The sequence below is a fragment of the Labrus mixtus genome, chromosome 17 (genome assembly GCF_963584025.1).
Source record: "Labrus mixtus chromosome 17, fLabMix1.1, whole genome shotgun sequence".
NCBI classification, from domain to species: Eukaryota; Metazoa; Chordata; class Actinopteri; order Labriformes; family Labridae; genus Labrus; species Labrus mixtus.
The window spans coordinates 14,538,380-14,557,850 of NC_083628.1; the positions used below are offsets into that span (position 1 = coordinate 14,538,380).

The 19,471-nt window shown below is 40.1% G+C and overlaps 1 protein-coding gene across 1 annotated transcript in view; it reads left to right on the forward strand.

Moving 5' to 3' along the window:
• The first annotated feature begins 4,513 nt into the window (after nt 1–4,513).
• Nucleotides 4,514–19,471, forward strand: part of si:dkey-1d7.3 (transmembrane protein 132C) — a 36,146-nt gene continuing 21,188 nt past the window's right edge. Inside the window, exons 1-3 of the mRNA XM_061061621.1 lie at nt 4,514–4,907; nt 8,966–9,893; nt 16,494–16,640. Of these exons, the coding sequence (XP_060917604.1) occupies nt 4,838–4,907; nt 8,966–9,893; nt 16,494–16,640 (1,145 nt within the window). The 5' untranslated portion in view covers nt 4,514–4,837. The remainder of the gene's footprint in view (nt 4,908–8,965; nt 9,894–16,493; nt 16,641–19,471) is intronic.

Here is a 19,471-nt window from a genome sequence, read left to right on the forward strand (position 1 = left end):
TGACTAATTCAGCTGTGTGTCCATCCTCTCCAACATGAATGCATTTCCTAGCAGGTGGCTTGAGGCGAGCTATTCACCTGTCCATCACGGAGCTCTGAAGACAGGCTGTCTGTGGGAGGAAATACCACCTGGCCGGTAACTCATCCCAGGCGTCCTACAGGGAGGGAAATCTGATGTTTATGGCAGGCATGCCTGGAGAAGAGCATTCATTTGTCATCAGTGGGAGAATGTTTCCTGACGTCAGCCAAAAAGGAAGCAGGCAGGGCACAGGCCTCTCTGAGGTGATTCATCTTCAGCTCACACCGCTTCCACCGGGGGGGGGGGGGGGGGAGAGATGTCCACAGGGCACAAGCTGGCTGCAGGAGCCCTCAGAGCAGCAGAAAACACAAGCGTTGAATAGACTGGCTGCCTGGCTGGCTGCCTCCTGGCAGGGTGTAGCGCTAAGTGTTATTACACCAGTATAACGGCAGCTTTATGTCCACAGACTGGACAAGAGCACTCCCCTGAGCTCACAGAGGAGGATTCAGAAGCAGTTTGCAATGATTTTCTCTCAGAGGACTTTATAAATGCTTAAGGCTCCAGTTACCTTCAGTATTCCTGAATCACCTTTTCAATATTATTCTATCCATGTGATCCTCTGCCAGTAGAATTCAGTGTCAAGAGGATGAACCTGTGCTGAGTGGATCTAATCCTTGTCTGATGGATTGATTGAAATGAAGTCAATAGGATTATTAAGATTGGGCATAGCTGTAGTTCAGTATCCATCACTGAGCTGGATTACTGTCAGGAAAGGTTAATAGATCCATTAATCATATGGTGACCCGGGGTCAGACGTTTTTCAGGTGAACTTCTGTATCTGTCCAGATTTGTTCATATATAATACCATTATGTAATATGTGACCCCTGATTCATCCATCCATTATCATCACTGCTTATCCCGTGACCCAAGGGTCATATGTTGGAGCCAATCCTAATTTGACGAGAGGCAGGGTACCAATTAAGTAAACATGGATGTCACCCATAGAGAACCCACACAGACACGCTGCACAGTAAAAAGCCCCGGTCGGCCGAAAGATGAAAAACGTTCTTGCTGTGGGCGACAGTGCCAACAACTGCACCACCAGGCCACACCCCTTGATTCAGTTTTCCTTTTTTTGTTTCTTTAATTCTACTTTCTAATATTGAAGTCATCTCCCTATAGAGCACATTAGGATTGTAATTGTTTTTTTTTTTTGGATTATTCATTATTCTCATTTCAACTCACAGTTTGAATCATCTGTGTCTTCATGTTTTGATGCATGAAAAAGACAAAAGAGAGATACACAGTTAAAAAAAACACTGTTTAAGTGGCTGCAGGTTATTATTTATTTATTTGTATTTATTTATTAGCACACATATAAGAATACATCAAAATAGGATTAACAAAAACATAAAAGGTGTGTCAGGAAAGGTCAAGAAGCCAACAGGCTTATACAAGGGACCTCACCTCTTAAGAGACAAATAAATCAACTAAACAAATCGAATTACACAATTTCAGAACAAAATATAAACACATATACAGTAACCTATACACGTATTCATACACACACACTTAGACACATACATACAATAGAAAGACTGAGAATGTTAACCCTCTATCAGCTAAATGAAACAAGCGAGTGAAATGAGTGAGTTGATGGAAATAAAAGAAAAAAGAAAAGAAATATATTTTATATATGCAAAAGTTTGACCTCATGGATTAAATGTGAAGACAGTTTCCTTTAAAAAAATCTCTGTAGACGAAGAGTCATTAACAACGTGTCTTTTGGGAATTCCATATTTGTCCCCCACGATATCTGATGGAAAACTGATCGTGTTCGGTTTTATAAAAAGGAAGATAACAGGTTGAGCTCTGTTAGTAGAGCAGGTGGCCCATTTCTTAAAGTTGTGCACCGATTCTATTCTCCATTTCCAAGTTTTGATAGGACAATCATCAATATATGAGGTAAATCAATGCAAGTGTATCATCTTGATGCATCGTGTAAAACCTAAAACAAAGAGCCAATCAAAGACTGGGACTAAAAAAAAAAGACTAAGAATCTACAGCTATGCCAGCACCCTGCTGCACTTGAGCGTAGATGGGATTTTATCTAGACAGCAGCATGCGGACATACTCACCAAAACATTACTAACATGCAGATTTTACACAATCTAGAAACAACAAAAAATAAGGACACTAAAACATTACAGTAATGTAATGTATCATAAAGGAATATGGAGGTATTCAAAAAGCAACCTTTCAGACAAATTGAAACTTTGAAATGATGAGAGGGTGTGATGAGAAGTGAAGGACTCACAGAGGTTAATTAAATACATCCTGAAAAGAACATTTGAGCCAGATGTTATGGCCATCCAATTAAGAGTTGTAGACATTTTTCAGTCTGCCGAAAGCAGAGGACAAACTGACCAACTGACCGACATCTAATGATTCACAACATCGTGACAAAAAGATAATAAAAAGGGCCAACTGTCTATTTCCCTAATTACCCAAAGCTCTGACCAGAAGTCACTCCTGCTATTTGTCGGATTCAACCTAAATTAGGCAACAGCTTCCTGTTTCACAAAATGAACACATCCACGGGGATTTAGGTCTTGACCGATGTTGCCCCACATCCAATAACCTCCATAAACCTTGAGCCACCTGGCAGAAGCTTAATATCCGGCACTGGAGTCCCACATGGAGCATGGGACGACCTCTCTGTCATCTCTAATAGCTCAAGCAGTACGTTGCATGTCTGGAACAACAACTGAAAACTGGAGACGTTCCCAGACTCGATAGTCTCTCTGGACTCTGCCACTGTGTGCATTAATAATCACATGAAGCCAAAACCACAGATGAAATGCTTAAATCAAAGCTCAGCAGCTTCAACATGCCATGCAGAGCCTTATTTAACCCTGCACTGTGAACACTGCAGCATCGTGTACAGTAAGTTCATCTCCTGAGGTAAGCCAGGGGACTCAATTAGTTCTTCATAAGTTTTATTGGCATTTGGAGATCCTTAAATGTCTCCCGAAGGCACATATTTATTCTAATCAGCCCCTGCTGTCAGGAGAATTTTTTTTTTATTTGCAAATGATGCCTTCATGCTTAATGCCGTCACCTTGGCAGTGGTGCCACCCTGCAATAAAACCTCCACTGAGGCAGCAAGTTCAGTTCGAAGACTGACTGTGCCCATTAGTTTCAGAGAACAGGTTTAGGGAGGAGATGAAGAGTGGAGAAGAAAGACCTTCTCCCACCAAATTCATTAAACCAACTACTTTTTTTTTTTTTTTTTTACACATAAATCTGATCTCAGCACTTGGCCTTACGTCTTGATGCAGAATCATAGAGGATGAAGAGTGCCTATCAATCACTCAAAAAAAAATCAATCAGTGTTAAGTTATTGAGCACCAGACCAGATCAAACAAAAACTTATCTCAGGCCCCATTCGATAAAAAAAGATAAGCAGCAGAAATCCAACAAGCTTCCTTTTAACAGGCAGAAAACCCTGAGCAGAACCAGACACACTGGCGTAGAGCCACTTTCCGCGAATGGACGCTTAAAGTCCGATCACCTTCTGCTGCTCTAAGTCACAAAACCGCTCCAAATGATCACCATCCTGGCTACAATAAAAGACACAGAGCTGTTTCAGATGAGGCTTTGTGCTCACACGGTTGCTCTGTGTACCTCATTGAAACAAGTCTATTGAATTTTAGGTCACGGCAGATAAAGTGGCACACATAAGTAAAAGAAAAAAATATAATTACCCTGGTGTTAAGAAGTTAAATGTGGCCTGGAGGCCTGCTGCAGCACAGAAAGAAATATATATATTTCTAGTCTCCTTTATTTTACTCAGAGCACTAAAGCTCTATAGTCAAACTACTTTTTTTTGTCTTTTAGCAGGACTCAAACAAGACCAAAGCAAAGTTTGTACAAGAGTTTGCTTATTCTTTGCACCAAATGTAAAGTGTGCTACAACACCACGAGGCTTTGGATAAAGGGCCTTCCTCCATCTGCTCCATCCTACATGTCATCCCATGTGATGCTGTGGACTGAGAGTATGCAGCTGACAGCTGGCAAGAACTAGTCTAAACTTTCTCTCACCCCGGAAAAAAAAAACAAAAAAAAAACTGGCTTAAGTAATTTTGAGATTAATACAAAGGCCCTCTGAATTTTAAATGAACATCTGCGACATTCTTGGGAGGAACTTTTAAAAACTCTCACACGGAAAAGTAAAGATATAAGAAGTGGGGCTTTTTGAGGATTATTTTGTTTATTGTTCTTATTTACAGCATGTTTAATCGAATCATCATCATGATTCGTTCCTGCAGGTTACTTCGCCTTTAGCCCAGAATCATATTCTTAATTTGTTAATTCAACAATAAAACGTCTCGTGGAGAAGCCGCTGATCCCCCTGACCCAGTGTGCATTTAATTTCCCCGCAGCTATTCCCCTACCGGCGATTACCCACGTGGGTCTCTCTAATCTGACAGACGGCACATGTTTACTGATTTCCATCATGGGAAGAGCCGAACTCATGCCCCAGCTATAGAGCCGTGCCACCGGAGGAAAACATCCCCTCTCATCTACAAGGCGAGCAAGCGCTTTTAAAAAAAAAAAACGGTGCCACATGCATTGAGGCGGACATCCAAGGAATGCACTACTTTTGAAAAAAATTGCACTTGATCTTGTTGAGTCAGAGAAAGTAACTTTTCCGGACATCAGAGGATGGAGCGATAAGTTTCCAGCGCTTTCTTCCCTCCTTTCAACCGGCTTGCGGACACTTCTTGAGTGGCCAGAAGCTGCAACTTCGCTGAAATGATGCTCCACTTTCCTCACCGTTCATTGTTCCAAGTGGTCGCAGCGGCTGTCCTGACAGCTGTTAAAGGTGAGACATGTGATTTTAATGAGCAGAAAACCCTTTCTTCTTGCATCTATTTATTGTTCCGCGTGTGTTGGAGCGGACTCAATAAGTCACATGAAAGTAACTGGGTTGGAAGTGGCTCGAAGGCTTCAGCTGTGTTTACAAGATGAAATGTGCAGCTTTTAAACGCCCTAATATGCTTTAGAGATGTAAACACTGTTCTACACAAGATGGGAAGCCTATAAAAGATGAGCCCTCTGACTATTGCTTCTTCTCATGAACAAAACAGCTTTTTCCTTTAGTCCTTCAGAAGCTAAAACTTGAAGAAGGCCTATTAAAAATATATGCCGATTTTGTGCACATTAGATGGGAGTCTTTGAGAAGCCATATAAATATAGAAAAAAAACCCAACACCTTCATCTTTTTAAATGACAGAATGTGCAATTGTTTTGTTTATCCTTTTGAAGAATGTAGCAGTCCTTAAAAATGTAGAATATCTCTGTGTTCAGGCAACAGGCTGCGTAAAAAAATGTAGGTTTGTGTTTTCATATTTTTAAGGTTTTATGGTTTTCTACTCTTCGTCCATTTCATTGTCCCTCAGTTGGAATGAAAGTGACAGCATGCTCTCCTGTGTGCATCAGTAAGCCTCATCTGTGGGATTAAAGAGGCCTGCAGCTCAGGCTGCACAGCTGTTTCTCTGCTTGTTTAAAGATAACCTGCATCGGGAGCGATGAAGTCACAGTAAGCTGTCTGTCCTTTCTGTGATACCGATATCATGCCAAAGACTACTTTCTGAGATTGCTCTGGTTTAAATCTGCACATGATAACTGTATGCATTTTTCATAGAACTTATATGAGCGACCGCTGTGTCTCTGCTTGTGCAGGGCTCAGCTGTGCAGCTGTTCTCTTAATGCATGTCTAAGTAATAGAGTTCAGCCTCTGATATCTCCTCTGTCATCCGAGCTTATGCATGGCAGCCTTATCTGTCAGTGCAGTCACAGATGTGCTGCTTGATGTGTCAGCGAAACCAGTCAGCGCCAGTCAGGATCAACTCATTTTATAGCTGTTAAATATTTCAAATAGTTCAGTTTTGTTTTAATGTCTGGAGTCCAGATATATCAGCAAATCCAGCCACTAAGCAAATAGTCCACGAACAATAAATAATATGCTCACTGATGTGCAACAGTGTGCGTCATCCGTGGACCAATGTCAGGCTCAGAGCAGGGGCCAGAAGCTAGTTACGATTTTTTTTTAACAACACAGCCTCAACACAGTACCAGAGGGTCTAAGAACAGGCGCTGTAAAACAGTCAACAAGTGTCGTCATAAGATGAAACCAAAAGTCTTCAGAAATCTCTCTCATCATTGATGAAGTAGAACCACGAGCAAAACTTATCTGCTCAAATATTTTCTTCAATAAGAATTCAGTCAACACTTTAAACTTATTCTTTCTGTTCATCCTGCTGTATTTGAACCTCCTAGATTTTGGAACGATGTTTTACTGGCTAGAAGCCAGTTGTCATGTTAAAGTAGACATTTTTACATGTGGATTGTTCCCAAACTCAAATTACTTTACTTTGGCCTATGTCCTATACCTGACAAACAAGTGTCATATTAGCAGACATGACATTAAAACCATGAAGTGTCCGTTTATTTAAGTAAACAAGATCCTTAAGTACCACTATACCAGTCCAAAATGTCCAAACACCACTTCCCACAGCATGATACCAGCGACGTAAGTAAACATTTATTTCCAGTGTAAAAGTTATCTTACTCATAGTTTTTTTTAATAATAATTAGAACTTTCATTTAGACAAATCTGCCTGTTCGTGGCATAGACCAGGTGCACTCAACCATGTTTTCAGTGCCAGATTCACTTATCTTCCAAGTGTTATTTGGACTTCTGCTTAAATTCAGTCTGAAGAGTTAAAATCCAAGTGGGTTTAGCCAATGTTAAGCTTAGATCCATTGTGTGTACATCATGTCCCTCCCTATGTTGCCTAGCAGAGTCAATTTAAATTATCATCAATTATAACTACTTATCTTTTCATCATTGCAATGTAAAAAAAAACATCATAATATGGAACAACTGGCTGTAATGGAGCCCACAGGCAATATTTTCAACCTGTTGTTGATGTAATATAGTTTGGGCCTGTCCACTAAACTCAGGTAGAAAGATTCACTGCTCACAGAAATAGTTAAATATTCCCTGTTTATTTACACAGACAACCATGCCTTCACACTCGCATGTGAACAGCTGACGTATCAGATCGACCCCCGGAGATGTGTGCCATGCATTCATGCATTCACACCATTCGGCCAATCAGAAGAAACCCTAGCTCGCTGTTAACTATCCTGAGATCAATGGGTGTCAATTCGATGCCAGCTGCAGGCTATCAAGGGATGGCCGGGCAAGAGAACAGAGAGAGAAATGTGGTTGGCTATGATTATAAAGAGGTGATGTTTTACAGGCAAGGTTGAACAGAAACATGACAAACAGCAGACAGACATATGGTTATACAGCAAATATGCAAACTACAATATTTGTTTTATTTTTGATCCCACCGTGATAGTAACACTGAACAATCTTATGAAAAACACAGATTTTCCCATATCATTCAAAAGTGAGGTGTAGCAGCTTATTCTATTATTGTCATAATATGAACTCCCTACGGCATCAGTTTCATCTCTGAAATATACGAGACACTTTCCGGTGTGCTTTTCTGAATACTACATTTTTAATATCAACTCTGACATCTGTATTTTTCACAGATTTCCCTTGCCTTGAGAAAGAGCATTGATTTACATATAGATGTATTCAAGATATATGACTTGGAAATCAGGAGAGAATTATATATCACTTCAAATATCTTTGGGGGGGAAAGGAGATTCTGGAGGAGGAGATTTTCCTTATGTTTGCCTTTAGATTAGCTATTTTCTTGAGGTAGGGAAAATCACATTCACACATTAGTCTGGAGCACTCCAACATGGGGGATGGCAAATTATCAAGTGTCTTTTGGCAGGGGGGAGTGGGAACTGTCACATACGGCATCCTGTGGGGACAAACAGTCTTCTCAGAAGTTATGAGAGAGCCTTTTTTTTTTTTAACCACTCCGACATTTCCCATTCTCTTTGTTGCCTAGACACCCATATAAATAGATATGTGAAAGTAGAAAAATGGAAACCCGAGAGTGCCACATAAGAGAAAAATGCCTAACACATCAGTGATTTAATGCTTACGATGAAAATTACAATACAGAATGTAATGTAATGTAATTCATTTACTTAATAGAGCCATTTGGCAATGGCTGACATTTAATCATGACTGAGTGATACCATTACTGCTCCCATGTGCTGGCATTACATTGTATTCATTAGAAGAAGTGTCATTGTCTTTTTCCACAAGCCTGAATATAATAGTAGACATGTGGAACGTATATACCTCGAGGTCCATAACTTTGGTTGAGTATGAGGTTGTCAGTTTTTAGTGTTTTGCGAAGGGTCAAATGAAGTGACATTCATAAGACGGTTCATAAAAACATTGATCTACATGTTTGATTTATAACTTGTGCATATTTTTTCCACATACATTAAGTCTAATGAAGTGCATATCAAGCCATAACCTGAGTCTTGATTATCGAAAACACTCAAAGGCCTACCCTTGAACTGTTCTGACTTATTTATGTTGAAAAACTCTCCTGCCTCTTGTTTGTCTTACATTTCTATTGAAACCATGTGTATTTCCCTGCCCCCCTTACCGGTGCAGGAATAACGTGGGGAAAATTTGCTTATTTGTGTATCAACAAGCCATGCTGTTACCCTTTGTACCACCCTGAGTTCCTTCACATGACCAAACTGCCCTCAAAAATGTCTAGATCCATCAAGGATCTACAAAAATCTTTAGTTTTGTTTCTCCAGCTGTGATCCCGTAGTCAACCCTTCATCTTCCTACCATCAAAAATGTTGTCATATAAAATGACAAGGATTTTGTAAAGGTTCATCTTAAGAGCATGTTTGTATCCTGAAATGGTGAATTTTAGAAGTGATGATAGATTTAAAATAATAATCTCTCTACCCTTCCAGTTGGTGAATGCCAGAAGATTCCTAAAGACTCTAGGCCGTCTTTCAGCCTATCTCCAGTTTTTCCTGCTGTCAACTTTCAGGTCCTCAATGTAGACCATGTGTTTCTCAGGCAGGACGGTCCAGAAACATCAGGGAACTCCAGCATGAAGGCTCGGACCCAGACTTTTCTCATTACTAGTCCAGGTGCTGGGCTCCTACAGCCAACAGTCAACGCCTCATTTGGCCCCCTTACTGTAGACGCCCCAATTCCTTCTGACCAGCTCCTAAATGGGCGCAGGATTCTGCCAGTTATATTGGTCCGTCAGGTTCGTTCTTCATCCCCTGTTGTCAAGATTCTCTTCCACATGCCCACAGTTAGTAACACCACTTCTGGGCAAGAAAAGACAGGATCTGGAGAAGATATTGGGAGTAAAAGTGTTGGAGCCAAGGCAAAGGATGGAGCTTACTGTGTCACAGCTTATGCCTTCTGGGACACAAGGGAAGTTCGTGGCGCATGCCTGGTGCTTCCAGGTGGATTCTGTATGGCACAGCTTAAGCCAGAGCCTACCTGGTTCAGCTCAGCCAGCCGATCAAGCAGTTCGAGCAGGGAAGCAGGAAGAAATGAAGGAAATAAGGGGCTCCAGGGGAACCTTGTGGAGGTTTACTTCCAGAGTCGGAGGGATCAGACAGGTCAATGTACCCCGCAGGATAGTCTGCAACGTGTGGGAGTAGGAAGAGGAAGAGATTCTGGGGGATCAGGGACACCTATGAGGCGGATAGGAAGTGTCAATCTGCTCAGAACTCCACCAGGGAACCCCACCTTTCTTAGATTGAGGCTTGGAGGCGCTGTGGTGATTCAGACCTCTTCCAAGCCCCTGAAAACGACAGACGTTGCAACCTTCTATGTCTTCCTGGCAAGCACATCTGCATTGGAAAGTTTCAGTCTCAGGTGAGTGGTCTTAATTTTTCCTTTTAGGGCTTTTCTATAAATGATTGTTTCATATTTCTGGAAAAGCTCTCGTCTTGCCGAGTTCAATAAGCAGTTGAAGTTTAAAAAGAGGTTACATAATGCGCTATTTCTTGAGCTTTGGCAGTGACTAAATAAAATCCTTTTGAGCCTCCAGTGACAATGAAGTTGCTTTTACAAAGAGCCCAGTATTGGCTTGACTTGGAACAGATAAAAGTACACCCTCTAGTTTGTTGTGTTTGTAATACTTGGTTATAGTGCAATACATGTTATAGAAGATTTAAGACCAAGAAATAGCCAATCACAAAATTCCCTGTAAAATCACATTACACATGATTCTATTTTTAACAGATTTAACAAATAAGATAAAATATTCTAAATTGGGAGCGTTAAAGGTTCTGATAGACAGATTTTTTGCCTAATGACAGTCAGGTTATATGTTTGGGTACTTTCATTTTTTTTGTAAGGTAAGATAACGCACTGCTGGCTCTTGCTTCATTTCAAGAAACAGTCATAAAATGGTTTGAATGTTTTATCCATCTGGCCCAAAACGCTGAACTATTCCCTCCCGTAGGGAACTTTCAAATACAGATATGTTCCTGTAAAATAACATATGAGTATGTTAGACGAAGTCATTTGATTGTTTTGGCTTAAACATTGGTGGCTAATCAAGGCTTCCATGGTACAGTTCCACTTGTTTTTCCAGGTCAAAACATGAACATGCCTAAAATTACTTGATTTGCAATCCAGTTGTACCGTATCTTGAAATATCCTGATTAGGATAACTGTTTAGTTGGAATATAAAACACATATGTTAGCAATGTAGCCATACCACACACTATATAAAGCAAATATTTACTGAATTCCCCATAGTTAAATATACCAAGAGGGTTCAGCAAAAAAAATAAACCCCGTAATAATATAACTATTTAGTTAAGTGGGGTGGCTGTGGCTCAGTGGCAGAGTGGGTCGTCTCCCAACGGGAAGGTCAGGGTTTTGATCCCCAGCTCCTGAAGTCACATTTCTATGTGTTCAATTGGGCAATACACTGAACCCCAAATTGCTCCCAGCAGCGTCGACACCAGCATGTGAATGCATGTGAATGGAATAGTAATGATGGTCAGCTGGGCAGTTTACGTACAGCAGCCTCTGTCATCAGTGTGTGGATGTGGGGGGGGGGGGGGGGGGGGGGGGGGGGGGGGGGGGGGATGGGACATGTAGTGTCAAAGAGCTTTGAATAGTTAAAAGAATAGAAAAGTGCTTTACAAGTCCAAGACCATTTTCCATTTACCATGTGGTTGAGTTTATAGATGACAGGAGTTAAGATGGAGTCACATAAAATTTAATTGTTTCTGAAACAAGTGAGGCAAGAATGAAGACTGAAACCAAGTAGCACCAGAGTGATGCATGGTATATTTGAGCATCTTTATGAAGGATAAGCTCCATGCATTTAAATGGTTACTTAAGGCATTTAAATACTGATGGGGCTTGCCATGAAGGCCATTTAGTAAATGCTTGAGCGCCGACATGACTTGTGTTGTCTGCCAGTTTCACTGGCCTCATAAATTTCTGACGCGTTATATCCTGTCTACTTCAACTTCTCCAGTTGTGGGGGAGTTATGGAGAGCACTCTTCCATAAACAGGGAAATAATTGGCAAATGATTCACCGGTTTTCATATCTCAACATCCCACGAACATTTCAACGAGGTTCTCTGGGTATTTGACTTCATAAATAATGCATCTATTTAATGGAGCAGGAAAACAAATAACTAAAATCCTCCTGACTCTGTTGGGGAGAAGTGAACTCAATATAAAAGCAGCTCTGCCACATCAAAACACGCATTTCAATCTGTTTCACAGTTTCCACTAGCTGCCTGTTTGATGCACATCACTGGGTGAAATTAAATTGTGTTCATCAGAATACTTTAGAACATCAAAGTGCTAAGCTACCTCAGTAAGGTGGAAATTTCCAGTCCTTACGCAGCTTAATGGTTTTGTTTCAAATGCAAGACACATTTCTCTCTAATCCCATGATTTAGTGATATCATGCTGCAAACAACATACGACTGCGGGCAGTAATCTTCCGCGGGATGCAGACGAATAGAGAGAAAGTTGTAATCCGTAGGGCACATGCAGTACTTAACCTGTGGCTGTGTGTCAGTGCCCTTTCAAATACATCCACAGACACATGCATGCAGACAAACAAACAAACCTAGTGACCTAAATGCAGCTCTGCTAGCATTGTTAGTGTGATTACATTTTGGTCGAGAGATGCTGACCCCTTTCACCTTGCTTGTTGTTTTGAAGATTTGGAAGGATTTGCAAGATCTCCACCTTAAATTCCCCAAACTCTGAGACACTGACTTTACTTCCCATTTTCTTCCAGTCAGTGCAGTGATTTGTCTCCGTGTAAGTCTGACCTACACTGCCGGAATGCCAGAATGAGATTGGACAAGAAGTGCGGACTGAGTCCAGGGGTTAAGTCCAAGTGAAGGCTAGCTCTGAGGAGCTTGGCAAAGTGATTGATTCCTCCTGGGAGAAATCCTTGCTCCACTTCACTCTTTGGCCCAAGATTGAGACCACGCCAGCAGGGTTAGCCTAGATAATCTGAGGCCCTGATTGAAAATGAAGAAAGAGGTTAACCCTTTAGGGTAAGGATGATCTGGGCGGACTGCCAGGATTAAGTACGTACATCTATATGTTGGTGGTTGTGGTTAACAGGAACATCATACCCACCTGTTAAACTCACAGGCACTATACAAACCCAACATTTGTGGTTGAAATTTTCTTCTTAATGAAATGAAAGAACAAAAACCCAAACGGATCAAGTGTCATTTAGGAGTGATACATGTATTTTATGAAATTAGGCAACAAAAAGGACAGGAAAAGTAACAGAAATACCGTGTTGAATGTCAAAGAAATATTTAGATAAAGTTTAGAACCCAAATAGCCATGTCCACAGACAACACATCCACAGAGTCTGACCCTGTTTTTCTTCCGCATGAATGGCTTAGCAAATCAACAGGCCAACAAAAAAAGAGTCAAACAGAGTTGGCAGCTCTCCAACTTTCCCATCTTCTAAAACAAAGAGATTGACTGACTTTTGTAAACTGGCAGTTGAGAGTTGTTCAGCTTTCAGATCGATATCCATTCCGGCCCCCACCTGTGGTCATGAACTGTTGGTAGTGAGTGACAAAGACAAAGAGCGAGGGTAGAAGTGGCTGAGATGAGGTGTCTCTGTGGGGAGGCTGGTGTCTGCCTGTGAGCGAGAAACTCAGTGATCCAGGAAGATCCTTGTATTAAGTTTCTGCTCCGCCTGTGGAAGTGGTTTTGTACCCCTGGGAGGGATGGTCTTCAGCTCCTGCTGTCAATGAGATGCTCAGCTGGACAAGCAGCAAGAAGCTGGGTTAATGGATGTCGCGTTATAAAGTAAAACTTTAAGGACATCTAAATACAAATCTATGGTCTTTAATTGAAACATAATCTGTTAGTTTGCTCCCCACTGGGATCAGATCAAAACAACTAATCATCTCCTCTTAAAATCAAAGAAATTAAGATGTAAACAACAACTGATTTCCAAAATGAGTTTGTTTTTTTTGATTAGTTTTCTCAATCTGCCTGCTTCATGTATGCAATCAACCCCTGGTTGTATTCATAATGTTTCATTTATTTATTTAAATGGTAATTTAAAATGATTTTTTCTTTTGCCTTTGGCCCTAAGGTTTGATCCAGAAAATGATCCTTGCACAAATATGTCTTAATCAGACATTTATTGAACTGTGAGCTGACTCATATACCAACTATGTGTGTGATTGTGTGTGCGGTAAATGCTTGAATGCTGTGTTTTGTCCTCCAAACCTTTCTGACCTTGACCCTGTCTCATTGGTTATTGATTAGTCTAGTGGTTACAAGTCCGTATTTGTAAGGGTGTGAATTAGAACGTAATGTGCATGCTGCAAATGGGTCCTTTTATTAGTCTGAACAGATTATGAGGGTGTTTTGTGCGTATTAATAGTCCTGGAATATTTGAAGGTAAGTGGGTAAATGGTAGATGGATTAAATCTAACACTATCAAACTGTAAAGTGAATTGGCTAGGGTCCGCTGGATAACAGAAAACAGACACAGTTTATTAATCTGAAATGCCAACGGCAGAAACAGAATAATTTAAATGAAAGTGTAAATGTCCTTCAGAGTATCAGTATATGTGAATGTTGATGGCAGAGGTGACGTGATAACATTAATCACTGAAGTTAACAGCAGATACAATGCCAGTTCATTGTCTTGCCCAACAATACTAGGACATCCAATGTAAACCCAGTGTCGAACCTTTACAGAGGTTGAGCTCTTTCAAATTAATTTTGGCAAAGCTGCTGTTAAAACTAAAGAAACTAACTAAGCTACATGAGTTAGCATGAGTGAAATTCCCACTTGGCCATTTGTCGTTTAATCGTTTAATTAGATGTTGTTTAATTCCTGCCATGATGACATTAACCAACTTTGGAAAAACCAATGTTCCCACCACAGCTTGGAAGTTGTGTTCATGAGTTAATTATTTAGTAGTTTTTGAGAATTGTGTGACCCTTGGATCACCTTTTTGTCCTCTGACTCATGCAACTGCCATTTGATCATCCATATGGCAATATTTGTTTTGTTATTCAGCAAAGGGGCATCTGCAAAGGGTTGGCGATTGTTGGACCTTGGGGACTGTCTGGTTCATTCACATTATTTATAATAAGCCTTCCATCCCTCCTGGCAGAGTGATGTGTGTGTCTGAATCAGACATCTGATTAACTGATTCCCAGTTCTCCTGAGGGCTAATGGGAATAAATACCCCTGCCAATTCACAGTCTGCAGCAGCCAGCAACACATCAATCTGTCAGTTAATCAACATGTTAGGCGCACAATGAACAACTAACACATACATAACATGCTGTGTGTACACAGATAAACATGCTGCTGCAAACAAATGCAGTCAATCCTTTACTACCCTCTCCCACACCATAGCCATGACATAGCATATATAAATACATGTGTCTAAAGACATAGCAAACATCTTATGCCCATGATACAGAAAAAAAACAATTTGACTTATTTTATGGAGCCCATAGCAGACATGCATCCATACATTTCATTTTATTTGGTTGACCGATGATTACAGGTAAAAAAAAAAAAAAAATTTGCGAGCTCTCTACTCATTTACATTGTTATCTCGTGATAACACTGCTAGTTTTATGATAACCAGTTCTTTTCAGTTATTTTCATCAATATCTTGAAAAGTTAACTGGTTATCGCGGGAAAACCAGCGTTGTAATCCCAAGATAATGAGATTAATTGATGAGAGAGAACAACTGGAAATGACTTGTTATCATAGGAAAGTGGAGTAAAATAAAATGAATGAAATTCTGCTAAGGACTTCCATAAATAGAGTCAAATCACAACTTAAATTACTCATTAAAAAGTACATACATATCAGGTCTAGACTAGAGCTTGACTGATTAATCGGCTAACCGATAATATCTGACGATATATGCATATCAAGTGACTATCGGTATCAGCTAATTTTATCTCAGATATGCGCCGATATTACTCGATCATCAAATAGCATTTCATTTGAGTTTCATTGTATAACACTAGCATTTCTCTTTCTGGCTGTCACCAGCAGGGTGTCCTATATGGATTACAACAAGCATTATCACAGTGTCAAGCGGTGATGCAAGTACATGAGCATTTACTTTCCAGTTGAGTGACCATCTTGTTCTTCATTATATATCTTTTCCACAAGTGTTTGATGACTGCATTTGAGGGATAATGGAAAAAAAAGTGTATATTTAAGATATAGCTAAGAAAGATATCGGCCGATAAATCGTTATCAGATTTTTCTCTTCCTAATATTGATATCGGCATCGGCCCCAAAAATCTCATATCGGTCAGGCCATGGTCTAGACCATAATTTATGCAATATTAATTATAGAACATCAACTTTCCCAAAGACAAACTTTCTTTTATCTGGTTGAAACTATGAGCGGAACCAGACTTGATGGATATCCTGCTTCTGATTTGACTACAATTTTTATGTGAAAGTTGAATCCTTTTCTTAGAGTAAAGAGGGTGTCTGTCTCCTGGAAACAATCTGACAGATGTTCCTTGGAAGGCTGAGTGCCTTGTTTACAATACTACTTTTTGGAGAAGTTATTTACCACAAGCCGCCTGGTTAATAAATGAGATCACTAAAAGCTCTTGAAGCTATGATGGGCCCTTTCCATTTAGAGCTTTCTAGTCAGACGAAGAATGCTTTCAACGCAAAACCAAAGTAAATTTCTCTGTAGCCTAATGTCTGCTGCGCATCAGATACTGCAGAATACGTGTGTAATGTAATGTAGCCTTTGTTGGTAGTAAATAAAAAGGTTGAGTAACTTTGTGCCCAAACAAAACTTTCTTTAGTCTTGATCTTAACACATCTCTCAACAAGCATGTATATAATCCAAAATCTGCCAAATTGTATTCGTTTGGCTGTGAGTAAAAATGCAATCTTTCCACTGACTGAACTATGTGTGTTTATTTCTGTCTGTATGTTCTGCAGGGCAACAGTAAAATCAGGCCTATCGTTCAGCGCAGCACGACCCAGTGACTCGATGCTGTGGGACATCGTCTTGGAGCCTGGCAGAGGAGCAGCTCCAAACACTGTGTCTGTTTTCTGCCAGAGGAAGCTTGCTGTCACTGCAAAGAGGTCAGCTCAGCGCATGAACAGTTCATCTACACTGTCAGACTTTTGTGTGTTTCAAACTGCTCCTTTCAAACTTACTTGTTTCTACATTGAAAGCAAAGGTTATCTTTTCGCACTACATATTTTCTCCTACATACTTTTTGACTCTCTTTTTGGGAGATTTCAATAATCCCTTTCTGCCACCATACGGAAAAGCAATCAGTTGTCATGATAAAATGCTATCTGCAATGATACGCTCGCTTTGCAGAGGAGGGACAAATTGAAAATGAATGGTTTCTATTTTTCTGGAGAAAAAGTAATCATATGTGGCCTTGTGCTCAGTGATGCAAAGACCGCAAGCAGTTAAGCGCACACGCAGTTTGTTTTTTGTCCATGTGAAAGTATGTGTTGTTAGCAGAGTTGTCAATAGAAGTAAGAGAGTGAAAAAAGAAAAAATGTCAAGGACTGACTGACCACCCTATCATTAGATGTCTAAAACTTTGTTCTTCAATCATGCAGAATGATGACTTGACAGCCACAGAATGTTAAATTATTCTGCAGGAATGATACAATGTTACAGTTCACTTAGCAGACGCTTTTATCCAAAGCGACGTACATCAGAGAGTAAGTGCAACACTAATCCATTCATACACAGCCACTGAAGCAGCGGGAGCAATGCGGGGTTAAGTGTCTTGCCCAAGGACACATCGGACATGTTGCTCAGCTGGGGATCGAACCCTCGACCTTTCGTTTGTAAGGCGACAACTCTTTTTGAATTTGTCCCTCTATAGACAGTTTCAAATAGTTAAATATGATGTATTATGTCTTTTGCTGTGTCGAGTTTTCATTAGTTCAAGAAAAAAAAAGGATAAAACAGGCAGAACTTGTCTTAAAATGATCTTATTTACAATCCCGGCTTCTTTTATTCTTTTATGCTTTTTCCCTCCACATTTATTTAGCTATGGAGTGTAGCCTCTGTTCATGTAAAAATATAAATGTACGTATGATCCCTGTGTTTTTAGAAAATGTCTGCTTTTATTCTATAATTAATCTTAGTCTTAGTTTATGAGAAATGTAATAACTTCAAATATATTTAACACAACTTTCCAATGCATTGCAGTCAATCATTTTTTTTTTGATTGTACAGCAGGAAAAGTTATCTCACAACACTTTTTGGCCAAAGTGGTGAGTAAGAAAAGAGAGGTACAGAGAGCAACCAAATTATCAAGAGATTTATGGTTGCTATGCCAGATATCACAAGAAACATTACTTATGCCATACTAATTTGAACGATACTACTTTCATAATATGAATAATAACTATAATCATTTCCATTCCAACGTTGCAGGTTTTACTCTCCAAATTGCTGTGATTTATCGTAATTGCAAAAGTATGTGACGTTGAAAATCTTCTACTTCTATTGAGTCAAAATAAAAAGACTCCTAATTTCAGAGCACTTTCACTGCCTATAGTGACTTGAAAATCAGAGGTTTTTTATAATAGTTTCTGCCTCTGGTGTTGGCACACAGCATCAGCCACCTCTGCCCAGCAACCTCCCGCCCACGCAGACACACACACACACGCATGCACGCACACACGCACACACACACACCGCCCAGCCTCGGCCCGTCCGACCCACTTATCCGTAATCATCCATAATCATGGCTACGTTATCCGGGCTTAAGCGCTTGCACGTTCAGAGCGGGAGATTAAGAAGGAGAGATATTCCAAGTCGTGTGCCTTGCATTGAGCTAACACACACACAAACATACAGCATCCACACGTACACACTCACACCACAGTGGTTTGAAGTGATGATACGTCCAGCGGTTTAAAGTCCCCCTCTAATAGATTTCCAGGAAATAGGGGGCATTAACCCCTTCTATGTTTCTCTTTCCAGCTCTCACAAAACTTCTCAAAGTGTTTCTAGTGTGTATCATTTTAGTCAGGGAAAAATAAATTCTAAGAATTGTTTTGATCAGTTGTCTTTTTATTTCTTACTTTTATAACACAAATCTATTAAAATAATAAACATATGAAAAGTAAAAAGTGCTACATTGGTCCTTTTGTTTCCAGTTATAGTTTGGCTAAGTTAGCCAGCTGTTGGCGATCTCTTTTTAAAAAGCATATTTCATAAAATGTAAAATGTTTCATTTTTAAGAGTCATCATGGTCAGAGCTGCTAGTTTGGTTTTAGCAATACTTTATACTTTATGTGCTCAATTTTTTCCTTTGGGTTATACACAAAGATAGAAGAGGAGATGAAATAAATTTGTTAAAAAAGAGACATAACTAATAATCTCAAACAAAAGGTACAACAAAGGTCCAACATTAACAGGTACAGAACACAGGAGAAATCACAAGCAGAGCCACAATGAAATCCAAACAGGAAAAAAGGAATGGCTAGATGAACTGGCACAGAGTGGAAGGAACAGAGGCTGTGTCTGAAACCACTTACTTTCATACTATTGACACCAAGTATAACTTCACATTGAGTATGTTGTGCTCTATGAATGCACAGCATGCACTCTTGTGTATGTGAGAAGGCCCTGGTTATACACTAGATTAGCCATAATCATAAGTAGGAGTTCAAAAGTCATTGTCAACCGCCCTACAATGAATTGCGACTCTTCAGACCATAATGGCGGAGCTTGCCAGCCGGCCAAGAAGTGGTGTTCAAATTAAAGTAACAGTACTGTAATATATTTTAGATTTTGTCAAATGATATTCAAATAACTACGTAGCTGTTTATGTGCTAGCCTGACAGGCGTGCTAGCTTGATGCTATAATCAATCATCTGGAGGCTGTGTCAAAAAACCACATACTGACGCACTGCTTACTACTTGCTCTAACAGT